Below are 16877 nucleotides of genomic sequence, written 5' to 3'. Positions count from 1 at the left end.
ACGTATGTGAAAACCAGCTACAACACTTGGTTATACTAATTTTGGAAATGATAATTTTTAGGCAGTCCGCTTTCGGTTTCTGTCGAGTTTCAGCTGCTGGCTCTGGGCTTTCAGGAGAGAGTTCGCCTCGTAACTCAATTTAGACATCGTTTCCGTTCTGCCAACAAACAGTAATAAGAAAATTTTACACTTGGTCTCTCTTGCTGCAATGGAAGGAAGAAGCGGCTTCTCGCGCACTGGGAACGAGAGATAGCCTCCAGGGATATATTTCCTTCATATAGTAGTAAGGAAGTGTCCCCCCTGGCTGCTCAGTTTCTCCGATTACAAAAAGATCAACTCGTGCAGTGAAATTCAGATTGTGGGCAGTTTTGATGACTTGAAATGGTAACCGGCTCTTATAATGCTAATTCTGAAATCCTATCTTTCAACTGCCTCATTTCTGAGTTTTTTTCCCAGGCGGAGAATTGTGAAAATGGCGAAGCGGAGCTCGGCTTGTCTTGGGCAGTGAAAGTTCTTGATGCAAGCAAAGATGGAGAGGTCGTGAAATTCACGATACAAACAAACATGGTAAGGAGGTGTCGCGTGCAATTAATTAGAAGCAAAATACTCTGATGAGCTAGAGAACACGCTTCACTGTTAACTTAAATTACAGTCACTTCATTATAATGTGTTTAAAGGTAGACCTGTAATTAAAGTTAAGTGCCTTGCCGAAGGTCTACTACAGCTCTATTTTTAATAGTTCATCAAGAGGAAATCCTTTGGTAACTTCCCATTTTCAACCTTCACTCCGCTCGTTGAAGTCGCGTTCTCTTCACCCAAGAAGATAAATTCATAACCTAGCCTCACTAAAGAAAAAACAACAAAAAAACAAAGCCTCACAAAACAGCCTCATAAAAATGTAGCAAGGGATGGGAGGGGGAACTCGTAATGTGTAATCTACCCCATCCAGGTGGAGTAGCAATTCCTCTTGTTAATCTCTGGAAATGAGAGTTTCTCAGATTCACAGGCGTCTAGATGTCCATGCAGCCAAAACCAATCGTGGAGAAACCAATAATATTTTGAATCTTTTAAGATTCTTGCAGAGTGCATTATCAATAGCTAGCCTTTAAATACAGTATTAGTAAGAGTAGTGGCACACTTGTGAGTTAACTTCAAATATTTGGAATTGATTTCCTTTTTCCATAGGTTAGTGTTGCAAATTATTTTAGATTTGAGAAATATTTTGAGAAGTCTTTTTATAAATGCAGTAGAGCAGGGTTTTCAATACGTTTTGAAATAGCCGTCTGAGCTAACTAAAGTAGGCGGCAAAGTGATGAAATTTTTTAATAATTTGAGTAAAAATACAGACAAATTAGGTGGTGGTAAGAGGTAAACTCTGACAAAGTAGGTGGCGATTTTTGCCGGTTGCCGGCTTCTAATGAAACCTCTGTAGAGTCCATAATTTTCTGTGTTTACATAGCCTCATCGAAACTTTCAGAGGGGTGGGGAGAATTCTCAAAAGTTATGCAAACCTGAGATGCAGTCAAGGGCTTGCATAACTTGCAAGGATTCTCCCAATCCACTAGTGTTTAGATGAGGCTACATGTATGTAAACACAGAAAAAGTGCCCTATGGTCCTCTATTGCTTGATCATTTTTATTACCACACACCAAATCAAAGAAAAATACCAAATTACACCAATGGTAAAATTTAACCACAACATTAGACCATATCATTATATGGCAAATTTGTTTTTGCTACAGCATGACAGCTCAAATTAGGAGTATAGGTGTTCTCTATTGTCGAAATTCCATACAGAATCATGCTCTCTGTTAATGTGACATTTTCTTTAGTCTTGCTAGTCCACCATGTTTGGAATAAGTCCCAGAAGGATAAAGTTAATTGAGAGTGCAGTCTCTCTTATCAATTATAGAGGACAACAATAACAATGACATCTATAATGTAAACTATTGGAAATAGTGTTAATGTGCTGGGTCACCATGTGACCTGGCCCCTTCGTAGATAGGAATCAGCTTGGCAAGTAATCTAGTCTTCAGAACAGACTTAACCTTTCACCTCATTATTTTGTTTTGCTAGGGTCATGAGGGTGAAGAGGAGAAAGGAGTAATAGTTCTTCGTCAATATGAAGATTTAGAGTGGCTGTATCACTGTTTAATAGCACACAACAGTGTGGATGGAGTTGTTGTAAGTTGTTTTGTTACATGTACCTTGTATCTATAGTTCTGATTTGTCCACTTGCAAAATGATCTAGAATTATGTGGAGGCCAAATCGTTAGTGTTGATACAATTCTTTGATCCTCATATCCTCATTAGTCGAGTACCCCCTTTAGTTAGGAGTTGGTCAATTCCATATATTGCAGTTACGTTTAAACTTTCACTGTACTAAATTACGTGCAATATCTCTGTATTTATTACATGTATCTGTATTATTTTATAACAAAGTTTATGAATCTGCTGGGCTATCAATACGCCCAGTATTACTCCAAATAGGACAGTGACACAATGTACATGTAACTGGACAGTGTGTGTGGATGGTACCTGTCATCTTGGGCACCTTCTTTCTTGTCTGACAGATCTGTACTTTTTTAATGAATGAATTACTTTTCCCATGCTTCTTGGTCAAAACACTCACCTGTTGAAAGTTTTCAATTTCTATCAAGACATTGAACCAAAGATGAGGTCCTCCAATTTCGTTACAGTTTTGATGAATGGGTATCAGGCCCCAGTTGTTCAAAGGGTGTATAACACTATCCACCGGATAAATCACCATCCAGTGGATAGTGTATTTTGTTTTGTCAACATTTTTAGCAATTTATTAGGTGGATAGCATTTTAATTCACCCTTGGAACAACTGGGACCTGGACTTCGTGTCATCCAATTTTGTCTATTCATGCTCCCGATTAAATTGGACTCTTACTATGCAGCTGTACCAGGTTATTGAATATGATTTCAGGCTGACAAAAATTCTACATTTCTCAGATACCACCATTACCTCCAAAGCCAGTTACTACAGTCAGTGCTGCTGAAGCCAAGTCTAAAAGGCAGTTAGGTCAGTTATCAACATACTAGAGATCAGTTTGAATGTTACAAATCCACTTCATTACCATTTACAATTAAGACTATGACACAATTCTGGCATCTGATTGGTAATCAGAAGTAACACTGCGACAGTATATGACTGTGTCAATGTCATGTATATAATTCAACCTTATAGGAATGAAATTGGACCACGTGTAGTGTTATTGGAGAGTACACTGTACAATGTACATGTGCATCATTTTTTATGTAGGGTTCTCAATAATTTAGGGAGTAGAGGGTTGTTTCATGAAGTAGATAGCTGACACTGATTTGAGTGCTGAAGGGACAAGCCTCTAGGGAGGTGTGGGGGCATGCTCCCCTAGAAAATTTGATATTGAGAAGTTCTGAAATGCCAATATTGCATTTTCGTGGAGATTTTGGAAAAAGTCAACACACCAAGAATATTACGGGGTTTCAAAGACTTTTTCCATTTTTATCCTTCAGTGCTAGCGTAATTGAAAACATGCGTGGCGCCATGACCCCATGCCCCTCTCTAGCTACTGCCTTGACTGTCCTTTGACAAAGACAGTCACGGTTGAACAGTCATGTTCCAAGAAACCTGCGTTTTCCCAACATTATTCTAATTGCAAATTACACAGTCACATACTGTATATTTTTTCAGAAAAAGTAGGTGGCTAAGTGTACTGCATCTTGGATAAAAACAAGCTCATGACAAATGAATTATGTTGTGTAATAAATTTTTATTTATGAAGACAAATTTGAGTGATTGTTATGATTATTTAATTTTGTTTTAGTTTTGAACAATTGGTAAATAAATGTTTAGGATGTCGTGATAGTGTTGCCCTGAATTCTGTGTACATTGTAATCATGGTCATAATTAAACAAATCAGATTCCTGCCAAGTTGTGCTCATGAATCCAGTTTTTCAAACACTCTTATGACTTCAACTTACTAGTTAATAGACTAAATTAGCCCTAAACTAGAGCCATGATTTATAATAATATTGTTATTTCAGGAAAAGATGCCAAGAATATGGTGGCAGATGAATTTTCAAGGGAGTGCTGTAACATGGAGAAGTAAGTTGAACATAAATTTTATGGTAACTTTGCTTTCAATTGGCTATTGATAAGTAAGCTTACATGTGTACATAAGAAATAAAAGTCAGCTAAATTTAGAGTGGTTTTCACTCGAGTACACGTCAAAATTTGCATAATTTAGTTCAATTTGCATTACTATGCTAAGCAAAACTTGCACCACTTTATTATTCAGTCAGAAGTTTAAGGTAAACTACTTGTAGTTGTGACTTGCATGCCCACACAGGTTTTCCTGTGTTTTGCATCTTCTACAATACACATATGTTTTGGAGTCTTGATCGGCCTATTATTGCCTAAGTCCTTTGTGACTGGCCATGAGGAGTCCAAGTGCAAAACTATTCAAAATGAATTGTGCCTACCGGTTCATTTTCATGCAAATCAAACTTCTGTTCATATGAAAGATTTTGCACAAAGACTCATTTGGAAACAGGGGCACAAGGTAACTCGGAAATGGCCTATTAGGTTTTATGACACCCAGCTGAAAACCACTCTTTAGACATGTATGTGGTGACAATTACCAGTCAGAGTATGTTTCTGTATGTCCAGGGATTGGTCATACTAGTTAGATTTCATTCTTAGAGAATTCCCTATTTCAGAGTCAAAACTAAAGTGAAATATGTACCCTGACCCTCTTCCAGGGAGAAGTGGAATCTTTCTACCCGGTTCCAGAGTCACGTTTAGGAGTACCTCTCCCTCCCCGAGGATTCTTTGTATAAGACAGTCTCTGGACAGATCTTTATTGAATTATCAGCATGTTGTCTCAAAGTGTCTTCTTGCAGGTTTCTTCAGCTTGTTGTTTCGCACCCTGCTTTCTCAAAGGATGAGGATTTGCAAAAATTCCTCAAAGAGGAAAATGTAAGTTAATGAAAATAACACTTAACTTTCTTTTTCTATTTCACTGATTTTTATATGTTGTATAGTTACAGCAAGGAATATACATGTAAGAACTGTACTCTATGATAAGATAATGATGATGATGATGATGATGATGATGATGAATAACTCTACAGAGATATTAGTTGATGGCACTGATAAACTGTCAGCATTTCCTGGTTTCTAGAGTCAAGGCAGACTCTTTGCCTGAACCTTACAATACTTAATAAACTGTTAAATGAATATACTGATTCTGCAGCTGGCTGCTGCTTCTTCATTTGTAATACTGTTTATTAATGGGTGTGTATAAAATTTCTGGCATGCTATTAATGGCCTCGTCAACTTATTATTGCAACAGGAAAGCTAAAATAACACAAGTCATTTGAGGAAATAATATTTTGCACCTTATTGTTATAATTTTAGTTGTTATCATTTCATTATTTTAATCTCAATAAGCAATCATTTATTAACTACTATTTGGTGTTTTGAATAATGAAAAATACGAAATATAAAATCAAGTACCCATTTACATTTATTTAATTAAAATTTGCATCTTTAGCCACCAGTAAGAACCAAAGTGAAAAAAGGTGTAATGGAGAGTATATCACGGGCCGTTGGTGACTTTCGGCATCATAACCACAAGGTAAATATCATCAGGTTATTGACTGAGCAGAAGGACTATTAAAGAGAATATCATATATAATGTCTTACCATTTTGTTACACATGGTCTATACCAAGTTACTGAAAGCCAAAATTATTTTCCTGTCCAGTGCGACCTCACTCAGCCAGTGCCTCTTTCATCAAGCTTGATTTTGTTGAAGGGTTCCGAGCAGCTCAACATGGGGGCTTTCTTGTGCAAACAAGGGAGCCCCCTCCCCAAAAAGGGCCTACATGTAGCCCCCGTGGGGCTGTAAATCTATCACTTTTACATTGAAATATTTGCATAGGTACATGTATGTAAAAATAAACCTGGGTGATAAATTTTTATTAATTTATGTAATATTTTGAGCTTACGCATATGTTACTGAAAGTGAAAGGTATGCAGCAGGGTCCTATTGTTAGGACTGTCATTAAGTTTTGAGTCACATCTAGCCTTGATCTTCACACTCGTAACAAACTTGTTACTTCATGGGTGAATTTTATTGATCAACGCTAGCCAAGTTCACCCAGAACATCAAGGGCCCTTTAAACATACTCAGCCATTTGAGTGAAGAATAACTATCTGAAGATCTGGAGATTTTTTCACATTTTTCTTTTCTGAAAAAAAAAGAAAACATTGATTACTATTATTGATCACAGACGTGTTGAAATGGCTTTTTTCAGGTAATTTCAAGCACGGTTGGTTTCATCTGCGTGATTCCAAAAAGTGATCACATTATGACAAACATCTTTTGGCCACAGTTTGCAGCACAGCTGTGGCAAATTCCTCAAAAGCACCAAGTTCAAGGCAAATCTTATCCCTGCGATGGATTTTGCATCTGTAGAACTTTTCTCTGCATAAACATATCTTGGATTGTATCTTGCTAGAAAATGTGCAACTCAAAAAACTTGCAAACAAACTGTGATTAGAAGCAACTTCCCCAGCAGCAGAGATTCAGTCATCGCACGATCATGAAACTTGTCATTGCATGATCACTTTTATTGAACCTGTGAATAAAACCAATGGTGCGTGCAGTGGCTTGGAAAAAAAAACCATTTCAGCAGATGTCTGAGATCATTAGTATTTAGTATTTTACCACTTGTTAACAGTTGTCATTGGACAACAAAAAGTGTCTGTCACATTCAGTTGTCAAAGAACAAGGGCAGTTTGCAGTTCATCATTTGTTTTCATGTGCTGTTCTGATAGGACCTTGATGAAGAATTCCAGAAAAAGAGAGATTTTGTAGAGCAGTACACACCACTTACAAAGGAAACCTTTGTGGTAAGGGATACCAACAACTTATGTTTACTTGGCAAAATGTAAAATTAAGTGTTACTATTAATTTTACTAATTTTATGTGCCATTTGAATTCATCAAATTCAATCCAGTTTAAATCCTCCTCATAATGTTTTTTTCCTTTTTTTTCAACAGAACTTCACTAAAATGGTTCACAGCCAACAGCGTAAGTGTCTGGTTCTGCCAAGAAATGAGACATTTTGTCAACCAACAGCAGAGATCCGATTTCTTTGAGATTCACTGATAGCCGAGAAATGAGTTGAAATTATTTTGAACGGCTAGCTGAAGAGTTGGGTTTATTTTAATTATTGGCTGTCAAGATTTCAGCCCGGAAGGGGGGGGGGGGGAACACTATGTAAATCCTTGGGAGGGGGTGACCCACCATTAACCTACAGTAGACCATGATCAGCTTGATCATTAGATGATTGTGATTTTGCACCCCCATACAAGTAGACTAGACACTACCCCCTACCCTATCCCAGACTAGCCATTTTCTGTACAGAAACTTGATCTAACTAAACCAATGTCTTACAAAGTCACTTTCGAGTTTCACTTTCTATTAGAGAACCTGTGTAAAGAACCCTGTTGTACATGTAGACTAAATTATTTATACACTGGCCACTTCCCAGTAAATTATACCATATTCTAGATCGAGTTTTATAAACCTGCGAGCCAGCGAGCCATGCGAGCCAAAGGGCGAGCCATGCGAGTCATGCGAGCCCTAGAACAAATGTTAAGATTTTTTATTTGTTACATTTATATTCACATGAGAACAAGAACAAGAGGAACGGAACAAACTGAATAAGTTCGCAATATTAAATTCTTGCAATATTAAATTCTAAGGGAAGAGACAACCACATTCAGCAGTCAGCCAACCGACAAAGTTTTGATAACTCCGATTCACTAAAGAGCGAACCTGTTAAAATTACGCGATTCACTCACCATTCTTGACGCCAATACACGGAGTTGCCTGAAGTACTGTTCTCTTTTTTCTTGAATGATTTTCAACGTGGATATCAATGAATGACAGGTGCCAATGGATACCATTCACCTACCCATTCGAGTAGCGGTGGGGCGGTGGAACCGTACGTTTCTCTCAGAAAATTTTCTTTACTTTAGTCTTGAACCTTAATAAATTTTTGACGCATTGTTTTTATTTTTTGCGGATCCTGGGCGATTTGAATAGACAAAATTGTCTCCAAACAACAAAAATGTGAAACAAAGAAAAGTATTCATCACACTCAGGGCAGCCATTACTATGACGCAAGACTAGGCACGATGTACAGATGTTTAGAGCATTTTTCATATTTGCCGCACCAGCAATAGTTCTGGTAACCGAAGCGAGATTAGGATTTTCTTTTGGGAATATTTCAATTGTAGGCACTTTTGTAGCTAAATTTAAAATTAATTTTCCCAGGGAAAGAGAGAGTACCCTGGGAGCGAGGTTGTACCCGTCCCCAGGGTCATCTCCGCTTTCAAGATGGCGGGAGGGGGGTTTATAGCGATAGTTTAGTGATAGTCGGGCGCGAGATCTATGTTTCTTGGTGAAAAGTCGACGACCTCCCAGACCAATTGAAAAAAAAAAAAAAAAAAATACTCGCAAAAATGGCTCGCATAACTCGCATGACTCGCATGACTCGCATGACTCGCATGGCTCGCACCGTGACTCGCATGGCTCGCTGGCTCGCAGATTTAGCAGACCCTTCTAGATCAACACTGCCTGGTTTCTATACCCTATCCCAGACTAAACCAACTGAAAACCACACCCCTCACAGCAGCATATACCCATACATTGTGTGTGTATTAAACTCTTCAACAATCGATGAGCTTGGGCCAGGGTCGAAATTGCGCTTTCCTGGTCGCCAATGCGACTAAAACTTTTACACTGGCGACCAGAATTTCACAACTGGCAATTAACTATTTCAAACCACGATAATTACACAAACTTTGATTTTCAGCCAAATCGATTAAAATGAAATTCAAAGCCGCCCGCCAATCAGTCACTTTTTACCTTTCCGCTGCTTTTGAAGTATAAAACCGATTTTCCTGACATTATAAATCTACCACAACGTTTTACAGCTACGATTGTAATTGTATTTCATTTTATTTTATTTTATTTATTTACTTTTACTTTTTCTTTCTAATATTTATTTCTCTCGAAGATATTAGCTAACAAGCTACTCTGTAAATTCGAGGTTAAATAAAGTATATGTATGTATGTACGTATGATCAGTGCGAAGCTTCGCCGCCATGTTTTCTCAGCGGTTTCCCATAACATACGTATTGCGGGCGACTTGTCCAAAGATGTTCTGAAATTTTTCCGTAATTTATTACAAAGTGCAGACAGAACATCCGCGAAGAAATTAGTGGAAGATTTCGATATTCAACATGGCGATCCGTCGATCGTCTTAACAGAACGCGAAAGGAAAGATCGTTTTGAACATAGAGCGAAGAGCCAAACGGCAGTTTTTCAGTCGGGTACATTTCTTCTCCAAAAGGTAGAGACAAAAGAAGGTATAAAGTTGACTTGAAACATTTGGCAGTCGCATGAAACTGCGTATATGGCCGGCATTCGATTCGTTCGTTCGTTCGTGGTTTTTCAGTGGTAGGTGTGTAAAAAATCAGCGTGTTTGTATGTAATCTTATCGTTAGCGGAAAAATCGCCATCATTGCGGCCCCAAACGCGTTTTCTTCGTTCTGATTCTTAAAAGAAAAATTGGCGACCAGAAGTTTCCATCTGGCGACCAAAAAGTTTGGTTTGTGTTTCGCTGCGAAGGAAAAATTTTATTGACACTTTTTGGCGACCACATTTTTCCATATGGCGACTGAAAAAAAATTTCAGTCGCCGGTTGACGCCTGCCTAAAAAAGTTAATTTCGGACCCTGTTGGGGAATGGTGCCTAAAAGGATGGTGGAGCCTGAGAGTAAACTAAAATAAGCGCGTAGGGTACCCATGACAACCCTGTGAGCGGCACCGTCACACTGAAAAAAAAAAAAACAGTGGAAACACAGGATACTTACCACATACTTACCCTCAAGCCAAAGGCGGACGGGTGGGCTTGGAGAGAAGCTTAACGAGAACTGTCAAGCAGTGAAAAAAACAAAAAAACAACAACAACAAAAAAAAACAGGTGGAATGACTTGACATTCAAAGCTGAGCTGAAAAATGCATCCACCCCTGCACAAATCCCTCGGCCACCCCGCACCCACTCTGAGGGAGACTGTTGGCCAGCGATCTTGTTTTGTGTTTAACTTAGCTTAAATTACATTTAGCCACATCGGCTTAAATATGGGAGTACCCCCTCCCCCCTGGAGATTTTAACAACCCAATCCAGTGTCTGGCAGTTACATTAGAGAAGTTTGAAAACCCAACAATCAAGCAGGTAATATCCAGATTCTCAGAGTCTTTTGAGATATTACTTGCGGCAACATTTGAATGCATTTATTGTTGTTTTTCTGTGCTGTGTTGCAGGAGTGGCCTTAGCATTGAATGACCTCAGTTCTTCTCTCATGACAGCTTCTGCTGGTGATGATAACAGTACTAAGGAGTTAAAAGGGTTTGTCATTTTTGTAATGATGTGCATTGAAATTCTCCTAACAGTTTCTTCACATAATCAAGCAGATAGATGGTGAGAAAAAAGAAATTCGTCAAGAAGATAAAAGGGCTATTTATGCGAGGGAGTATAAGATTTGGTTAAGTTGAACGCAAATGACCTCATAAATGGTTGAGAAACTAGTTTTTCTAACTATTTTAAGCAATGACTCAGCTAAACTCAGGGATTAGAACTGCAGTTCAACCCCTATTAAAAGGCCACCCTCAGGGAAATGGATGGTGGCCGCTTAAAAGGGGCTGGCCATTTAATAAAGGTAAAAACAAGAGAAAAGCCTTCATCGGGACTTTGCTTACTGGCTGCCTAATAGGGGCGACCGTTTAATAAGCGGCCTCTAGAAGGGTTCGACTGTACTCTACGGCCGTGGACAAAACTGTAGGCATGGTTGCCAAAAGCCTTTTTCTCCTTTTCCCTCTTCATCTCAGTATTGATCTTGTAATCCTTATCCACGAGGCGTTCAAGATGCTCAGTCACTGTATTTTGAGTTATTTTGGCCACATACAAAATTACCTTTAAATGGTAGGAAACCTGAAAATAACAGTTTAATAAGATAGAAAAACACCAAAGAGATAATGATAAACCATACAGGAACAAGGATGGCTAAGGGTGGAGAAGATTGACACGGATTACAAACGACGAATTTGAAAAGTTGAGGCTAAACTTTTTAATATGCGCAAACCGTGACGTAGTTCCTTTGAACCTTGAAAGGGTAGCCTGCAGTGCAGATATTAGCTCGCGATCGAGTAGATTCGCCCCACTCTCGAGGACCCCTTTTCTTCTGTTGTGAGTTTGAATCTAAGATGACGCTCGCCTTATCAAAATGCGTGCGCTCGCTCGCCAAAATACGCCTGCATTGTACGCTATGAAAGGGAAACTTCAATTTCATTTTTTGCCATGAACCGCTGGTGGTAATGGGCTGAAAATTCTTTATCGCTATACCACTCAGTCACTGCTGTCGCACTCCACGATGTGAAACCCAAGGTTGTCCTTTCTTTCTGTACGGTTTGAAAGGGGAAAGGGACTTGAAGAAAACGTTACATGGTAGGACACATGTATAGTTTGCTTTTATTTACTGCTGTTTGCTTGCGGTTAGCATTTATTACTGCTTTTCTTGCGGTTAGCAATTAGTTACTGTTGTTTTTACTTGCGGTTAGAATTTATTTACCGCTGTTTGCTTGCGGTTAGCATTTAAGGGGTGAAGGGGAAGGCGACTAAATGTGTCCTACCATGAATTATATGCCGTTACATGTAAGTGACGTTTATCAAGTTGAAGTGAGAGGTAACCGCATTCTTGTTTTCGTTTGGTTAACTCAGTTACTTTTGAATGTACAGTTTTAGTGTTCTGTCTCGCCAGAGAACGCAAAGTAAAAGTAGAGTGTTACTATTAATTCTTGCTCGTTCTTATTTTGCAGGAATTTTGACACTTTTTCAAGCTCACTCAATGGTGTTAAGGTATATTGCTATGCATTGGTGTTAATGATATATTCAGGTTCATTGCCGGAGGCGCGGTGGCCTTATGGTCAGCGCGCACGTCTCCAGATCGAGCGGTCCGGGTTCGAGCCCTGGCGGGGGACATTTTGTTGTGTTCTTTGGCAAGACACTTTACTCTCACAGTGCCTCCCTTCACCCAGGTGGACAAATGGGTACCAGCGAATTTAAAGCTGGGGGGTAACCCTGCGATGGACCAGCATCCCATCCAGGGTGGAGTTCAAATACTCCTAGACGCTTCATGCTACAGGAACCGTTTGGCTCGAATACAGACTTGACCTTTTATGTTTTATATTTGTCCTTAACTTGCGTTGTCTTGGTCATAAAAGTTGCTGTGTTTTGTTTCAGGAATCGTTTGATGTTATGTCAACGAATGATGACAATACTCTAGGATTCACTTTGGAACTTTACTCTAGATACATGGAAGCGGCCAAGGTGTGTCAACTGTTTTCAGCATTTCCAGCGAAAGAAGATTCAGAAATTGAGCCCTGGGTTTAATTTTGTCTAAAAAGAAATAAAGTTATTTGTAGTTACAGGTTGAGCTGCCATCTCAGTAGCTATTTAACAACTTAAAGTTGGTAAGGGCAAATTAACCCCGCCGCTATGGCGAGTTTGTAAAGCTGATGTTTCGAGCCTTAGCTCTTCGTCTTTTCTGTTGAGCGTTTTTGTGTTGTAGGGTTTGGCCTACGCGGCCGCGTTAAAGCGCAAAACCGGCTGAAAGCGATAAAGGGCGGCTGTGTTTCCGTTTGTCCGCGCGGTAGCCTATTGTCTGTCGAAAATTGTCGGGATGTTATTTGGAAGAGATTTTGCAATCGAAACATTTTTGGTGTATAAATTAAACAAGAAGACCGCTCGGTAAAGTGAAGCGAACGATATATAGAACAACGCAAGAAACAAGCATTGCAGTCGGCATATCAATATGAAACGGTTCTGAACAGATTTTAAAGATATGTAATTAAGTAAAAAGAAGACCGACAGCAGGGTGCTTTTAATGAGAATATATTAAAATTACTTTTGCCAACTCTCAGTTTAAACCAATGGATTTATGTTTTCTGGTTGTTGTTGTAGGAAGATTGTATTTGCGTCTAAGATACATGTAGGCGGCTTACTTTCAGGGGTGGGGGTGGGGGTGAGGGAGGAATTGTTGACGGTAGTTAAGGAATTTTTGTCTTCAAATGAGGTCCGCTTCAAAACTTACTTTTGGGAGTTCTTTTAAGACATAGTGCGAAGTTATTTTGCCACAACGTTTTTTTATGTATTGTTTGTTTGTTTGTTTGTTTTTTTTTCGTTTTACAGGAGATGCTTTTCCGTCGAACTTGTAAGCTGGTGGAATTTGAGAATGCTACGAAGGCTCTGGAAAAAGCCAAACCAAAGAATCAAGAAGCGGTAAGCTACCCTGGCGAAGATATCTTCATTATAATTCCCACCACATTTAAAGCCCCGTCTTGGGTCCCGTCTTCACTGCGCCGGGAAAAAATTGAAAACGCATCAAATGTTTTCCGTCCTCACTCCGCCGGAGGAATTTTGAAAACGCAGTAATCTCCGATCATTGTGAATTTGTGTTTGAGGAAAACCCGGACAGAGAAGTCACATGATTATCGTGACGCAGTCGTTTTCGAAAAGCTCCGTTTTCAAAATGTTTTCCGTCCACACGAAAACGAAAAGGCGGTGTTTTCAAATTCCTCTGATTTGAAGAGCGTTTTCGAAAAGCTCCGTTTTCAGGAGAGATAAGTGTTGACGGTCGGCCTAACCGTGGAAATAAAGCTGCGTTTTCAAATTTTTTCGGCGTGGTGTGGAGGAGGCCTTAGATCAGTTTAAAAAACTGATTGGGTAATCCTAGTTTCAGTACAATGCTTTATTACACGTAGAAGAGCTCTTAGCCACACGAATGCTCTAGTGCTCCACAATAGAATGGGGCAACCTGAAAAAAAAAAAAAGTCTTCTCCAGTTTCGAGGACCATAGTTTAAAAGCAAAGGTGATTTGTAGCAGTTCTCAGTACGTGTAAAAACAAGGTTTATGCCGTGGGTGTCAAGAGCTCTTATGTTACATGACGTATTGCGCAAGCCAAACCGGCAGGAAAACCGCTGGCTTATTTCCGCACAGACTTTTTCAAAAGAGCTAGGTCGCGGTTTACGCACCCCGAAAAGTCGAGCCAAAATTTTTCAAATTCGTCGTCTGCAATCCGTGTCAGTCTTCTCCATCCTTAACCATCCTTGTTCCGTCATGGTTTATTATTATCTCTTTGCTTTTTTTTTCTTTTCTTAGTCAACTATTATTTTGAGGTCTCCGTCAACTTAAATGTTATTCTGTACATGGCCAAAATAATTCAAAATACCGTAATTTAGCTCCTTTAAAAACGTGGTCGGGCTTGTGTTTTAAAGGAACTTTGCCTCGAAAAATCTTAGGAGCACATAAGAATACAGTTTGGTAAAATCCTCGCAATGTGAACCATTGAATAATTTCTACAATGATCATTTGAACATTTATAATTTATTGGTCTTTATTTGCTTTCTTTTTTAGCTCCAAAAAGCCAAGGAAGACGCGGAAGAAGCATACAATGCAATATCAGAAATTGCTAACAAAGAGGTGACTGGCCAAAATCTGTGTATCATTTGAAAAGGCAGGGAAGTTCATGTGAAAACTATCAAAACATCTGTGTGGTGTTGTGTGACCATGTTACAGTGCTCCCAGCCTCTGCCGCAACCTTCTTTCGAGTTTTCACACGATACCCTTCCACGCGAGAACATTGATCGTAAGAGACGGACCCTTTTTGTTTTGAGGGGGAAAGAGAGAGAGAGATGGGAGGAGGGAGGGGGGAAGGGGGCTGGGCAATTTGTCAACAAAATTCCTGCACAGTAAAAACTGCTGGGTAAAAAAAAAACCCCTGAAAAGTTTAGCAATTGCTTTCTACTATCCATTCCTTTTTTTATGTTATGTGTAACCTAACAGTGAGAAGAATATGTCATGCCCCCGAAAATTGCCCAACCCCCCTGCCCCCTTAGAAAAATAATGGTCCGTCCCTAATTCGCCCAGGCGCAGCACAATTTCTTTTGAATTAGGAGTAAAAAGAAGAGATACGTACGAAAACTAAACAATACGAGGAAAGCTTCTTTGTGTGCTCTTTACATTCAGTTATTGCCGGCTCTCTCTTGCTTGAAAATCCTTTTTCCTTCTGTCCGCAAAAGGCCAGTGTCAAGAGCGTCTAACACTCGCTTTTTCGTTGTCTTTCCCTTCAGATGACTCGCTACAACAGGCAAAGGGTGTTGAGCCTGCAGGCAAGTCTTGTCCAGTACGCTGAATCGCGGTTAAAGAACGGAAGAGATACGTACGCCATATTAGCCAAACTAATGAATGACTTGAAGAAGTCTTCCTAATTCACCACAAAATGAAGTAAATGTCTCAAACTTTGTGGGAAGTTATACTTTTTTTACTCTTTTTTTAAGAAAAATGTCAAACCTCGCATGAATATATATGTTACGAATGAAGTGCATTCAAGAATACAAGTGATATTAATGTAAAATGAAAATTTAAGGAGAATCGCATTGTGTGGACTTCAAATGAAACGCCAGTCTGCCATAATCACTTCGTTTCCATTGTTTGGAGTAACAGTTGCTAAAAGTATCACTTAGGAGATAATAAGTGATGTTAGAATTTTGGAATATTGATAATAGCCTTGAATTATCAAGATTAAGGTACAGTTATCCAGAACAGATAGTCCTTTTATTCAAATTCAAAAATTTCAATCTGTTGGGTTGGATAATTAAGAGCATTAAAGTTTCCTTGCAATTTAAAAGTATATATATATATATCTATCTATCTGGCTTTGATGTATGCCTTCCTGATCTCATTCAAACGTTAATCCAGAGACTCGTGTTTCTAGAAATTAGAAATGATTTTTTTTCAAATCGAGAATGTCCCTTGTACCGTTCATTTTTAAAGAAATTAAACCAGTTATTAACATGTTTTCTGTGCACATCTTTTAGCTGTTTAATTTCGTGGCCAAACGGACTCGCAAGTAGACACAAGTTGAAAACTTGGGCCTGCTTGCGACTCTGTTTGGCCAGGCCTTGCGTGTGCTTGCGTTGACGTGCGATGATTCGCGCTCACTTTGGCCAAGATCAATTTGACGCATGTTTTTCAACTTTTCTCACCCATCCCAAGTCAACGCAAGTGACGTTCATTCGTTGTTATAGCAACCTGTTAGCCCATGAAATGCAGCCTTGAAAGCCTTGAAATGGGTTTTATTGCAACTTGCTTGTACTTGGGAGGAACCTTGCGAGTCCGTTAGGCCACTCTCACGTCTTCACGCAAGTTCAACTTGCGGCTTCTTGCGACTACTTGTGAGTCCGTTTGGTCAGGGCTTAAAGGCGAAGCAAAGCCCTTGGGAAGCATCAGCCTCACTGCTGGAATGATCACGAATTCATGCCGTGTTATTGATAAACATTCTCACCACCCTATTCTCAGTGGTCATTTAGACCGTTGTTAGTCCTTAGGGACCGTCCTTAACCTATTTAAGTCTTGCTCTCCAATTTTATTCCCTCTTTTCGCGAAGTTTTGCTAGAACTGTCGGCAAAAAGCTTTTTCCATCCTGCTTGTATTCACAACTCATTGCCCGGGCAAGATTTTTTCCCCACAACTTATCCGTAGCTGGGCATCGAGTGGCTATTGTGGCAGTGAAGATGTATTACTATCCCATGACATCTTAACAGTATTTTAGTGATAGAACGGTTTTCTATTAAGTGACTTCAAAAGAACAAACAAACAAACAAAGTTGTCACTGTGACCAATCACAAAGGACAAGGCGATCCAGTGAACCAATCAAAACTCGAAGCAAAT

General features: G+C 39.3%; 1 protein-coding gene across 1 annotated transcript; it reads left to right on the top strand.

Moving 5' to 3' along the window:
• Positions 1–230: 230 nt before the first annotated feature.
• LOC110063386 (sorting nexin-32-like) lies at positions 231–16003 on the top strand. The gene is made up of 15 exons (XM_089280710.1): positions 231–384; positions 457–567; positions 2077–2184; positions 2980–3049; positions 4054–4114; positions 4912–4987; positions 5565–5648; positions 6853–6927; positions 7078–7108; positions 10414–10498; positions 11965–12004; positions 12389–12475; positions 13337–13426; positions 14562–14627; positions 15278–16003. Exons 1-15 carry the CDS (start codon positions 382–384, stop codon positions 15413–15415), a joined length of 1125 nt encoding a protein of 374 aa, XP_089136836.1. The 5' UTR covers positions 231–381; the 3' UTR covers positions 15416–16003.
• The last annotated feature ends 874 nt before the right edge of the window (positions 16004–16877 follow it).

Source organism: Orbicella faveolata, unplaced genomic scaffold, assembly GCF_042242905.1.
Source record: "Orbicella faveolata isolate gen_17 unplaced genomic scaffold, um_ofav_v1 contig_48, whole genome shotgun sequence".
Classification (NCBI taxonomy): domain Eukaryota; kingdom Metazoa; phylum Cnidaria; class Anthozoa; order Scleractinia; family Merulinidae; genus Orbicella; species Orbicella faveolata.
Note: the sequence above shows the minus strand (reverse complement) of the source record. Positions and strands in the feature narration are given on the sequence as shown.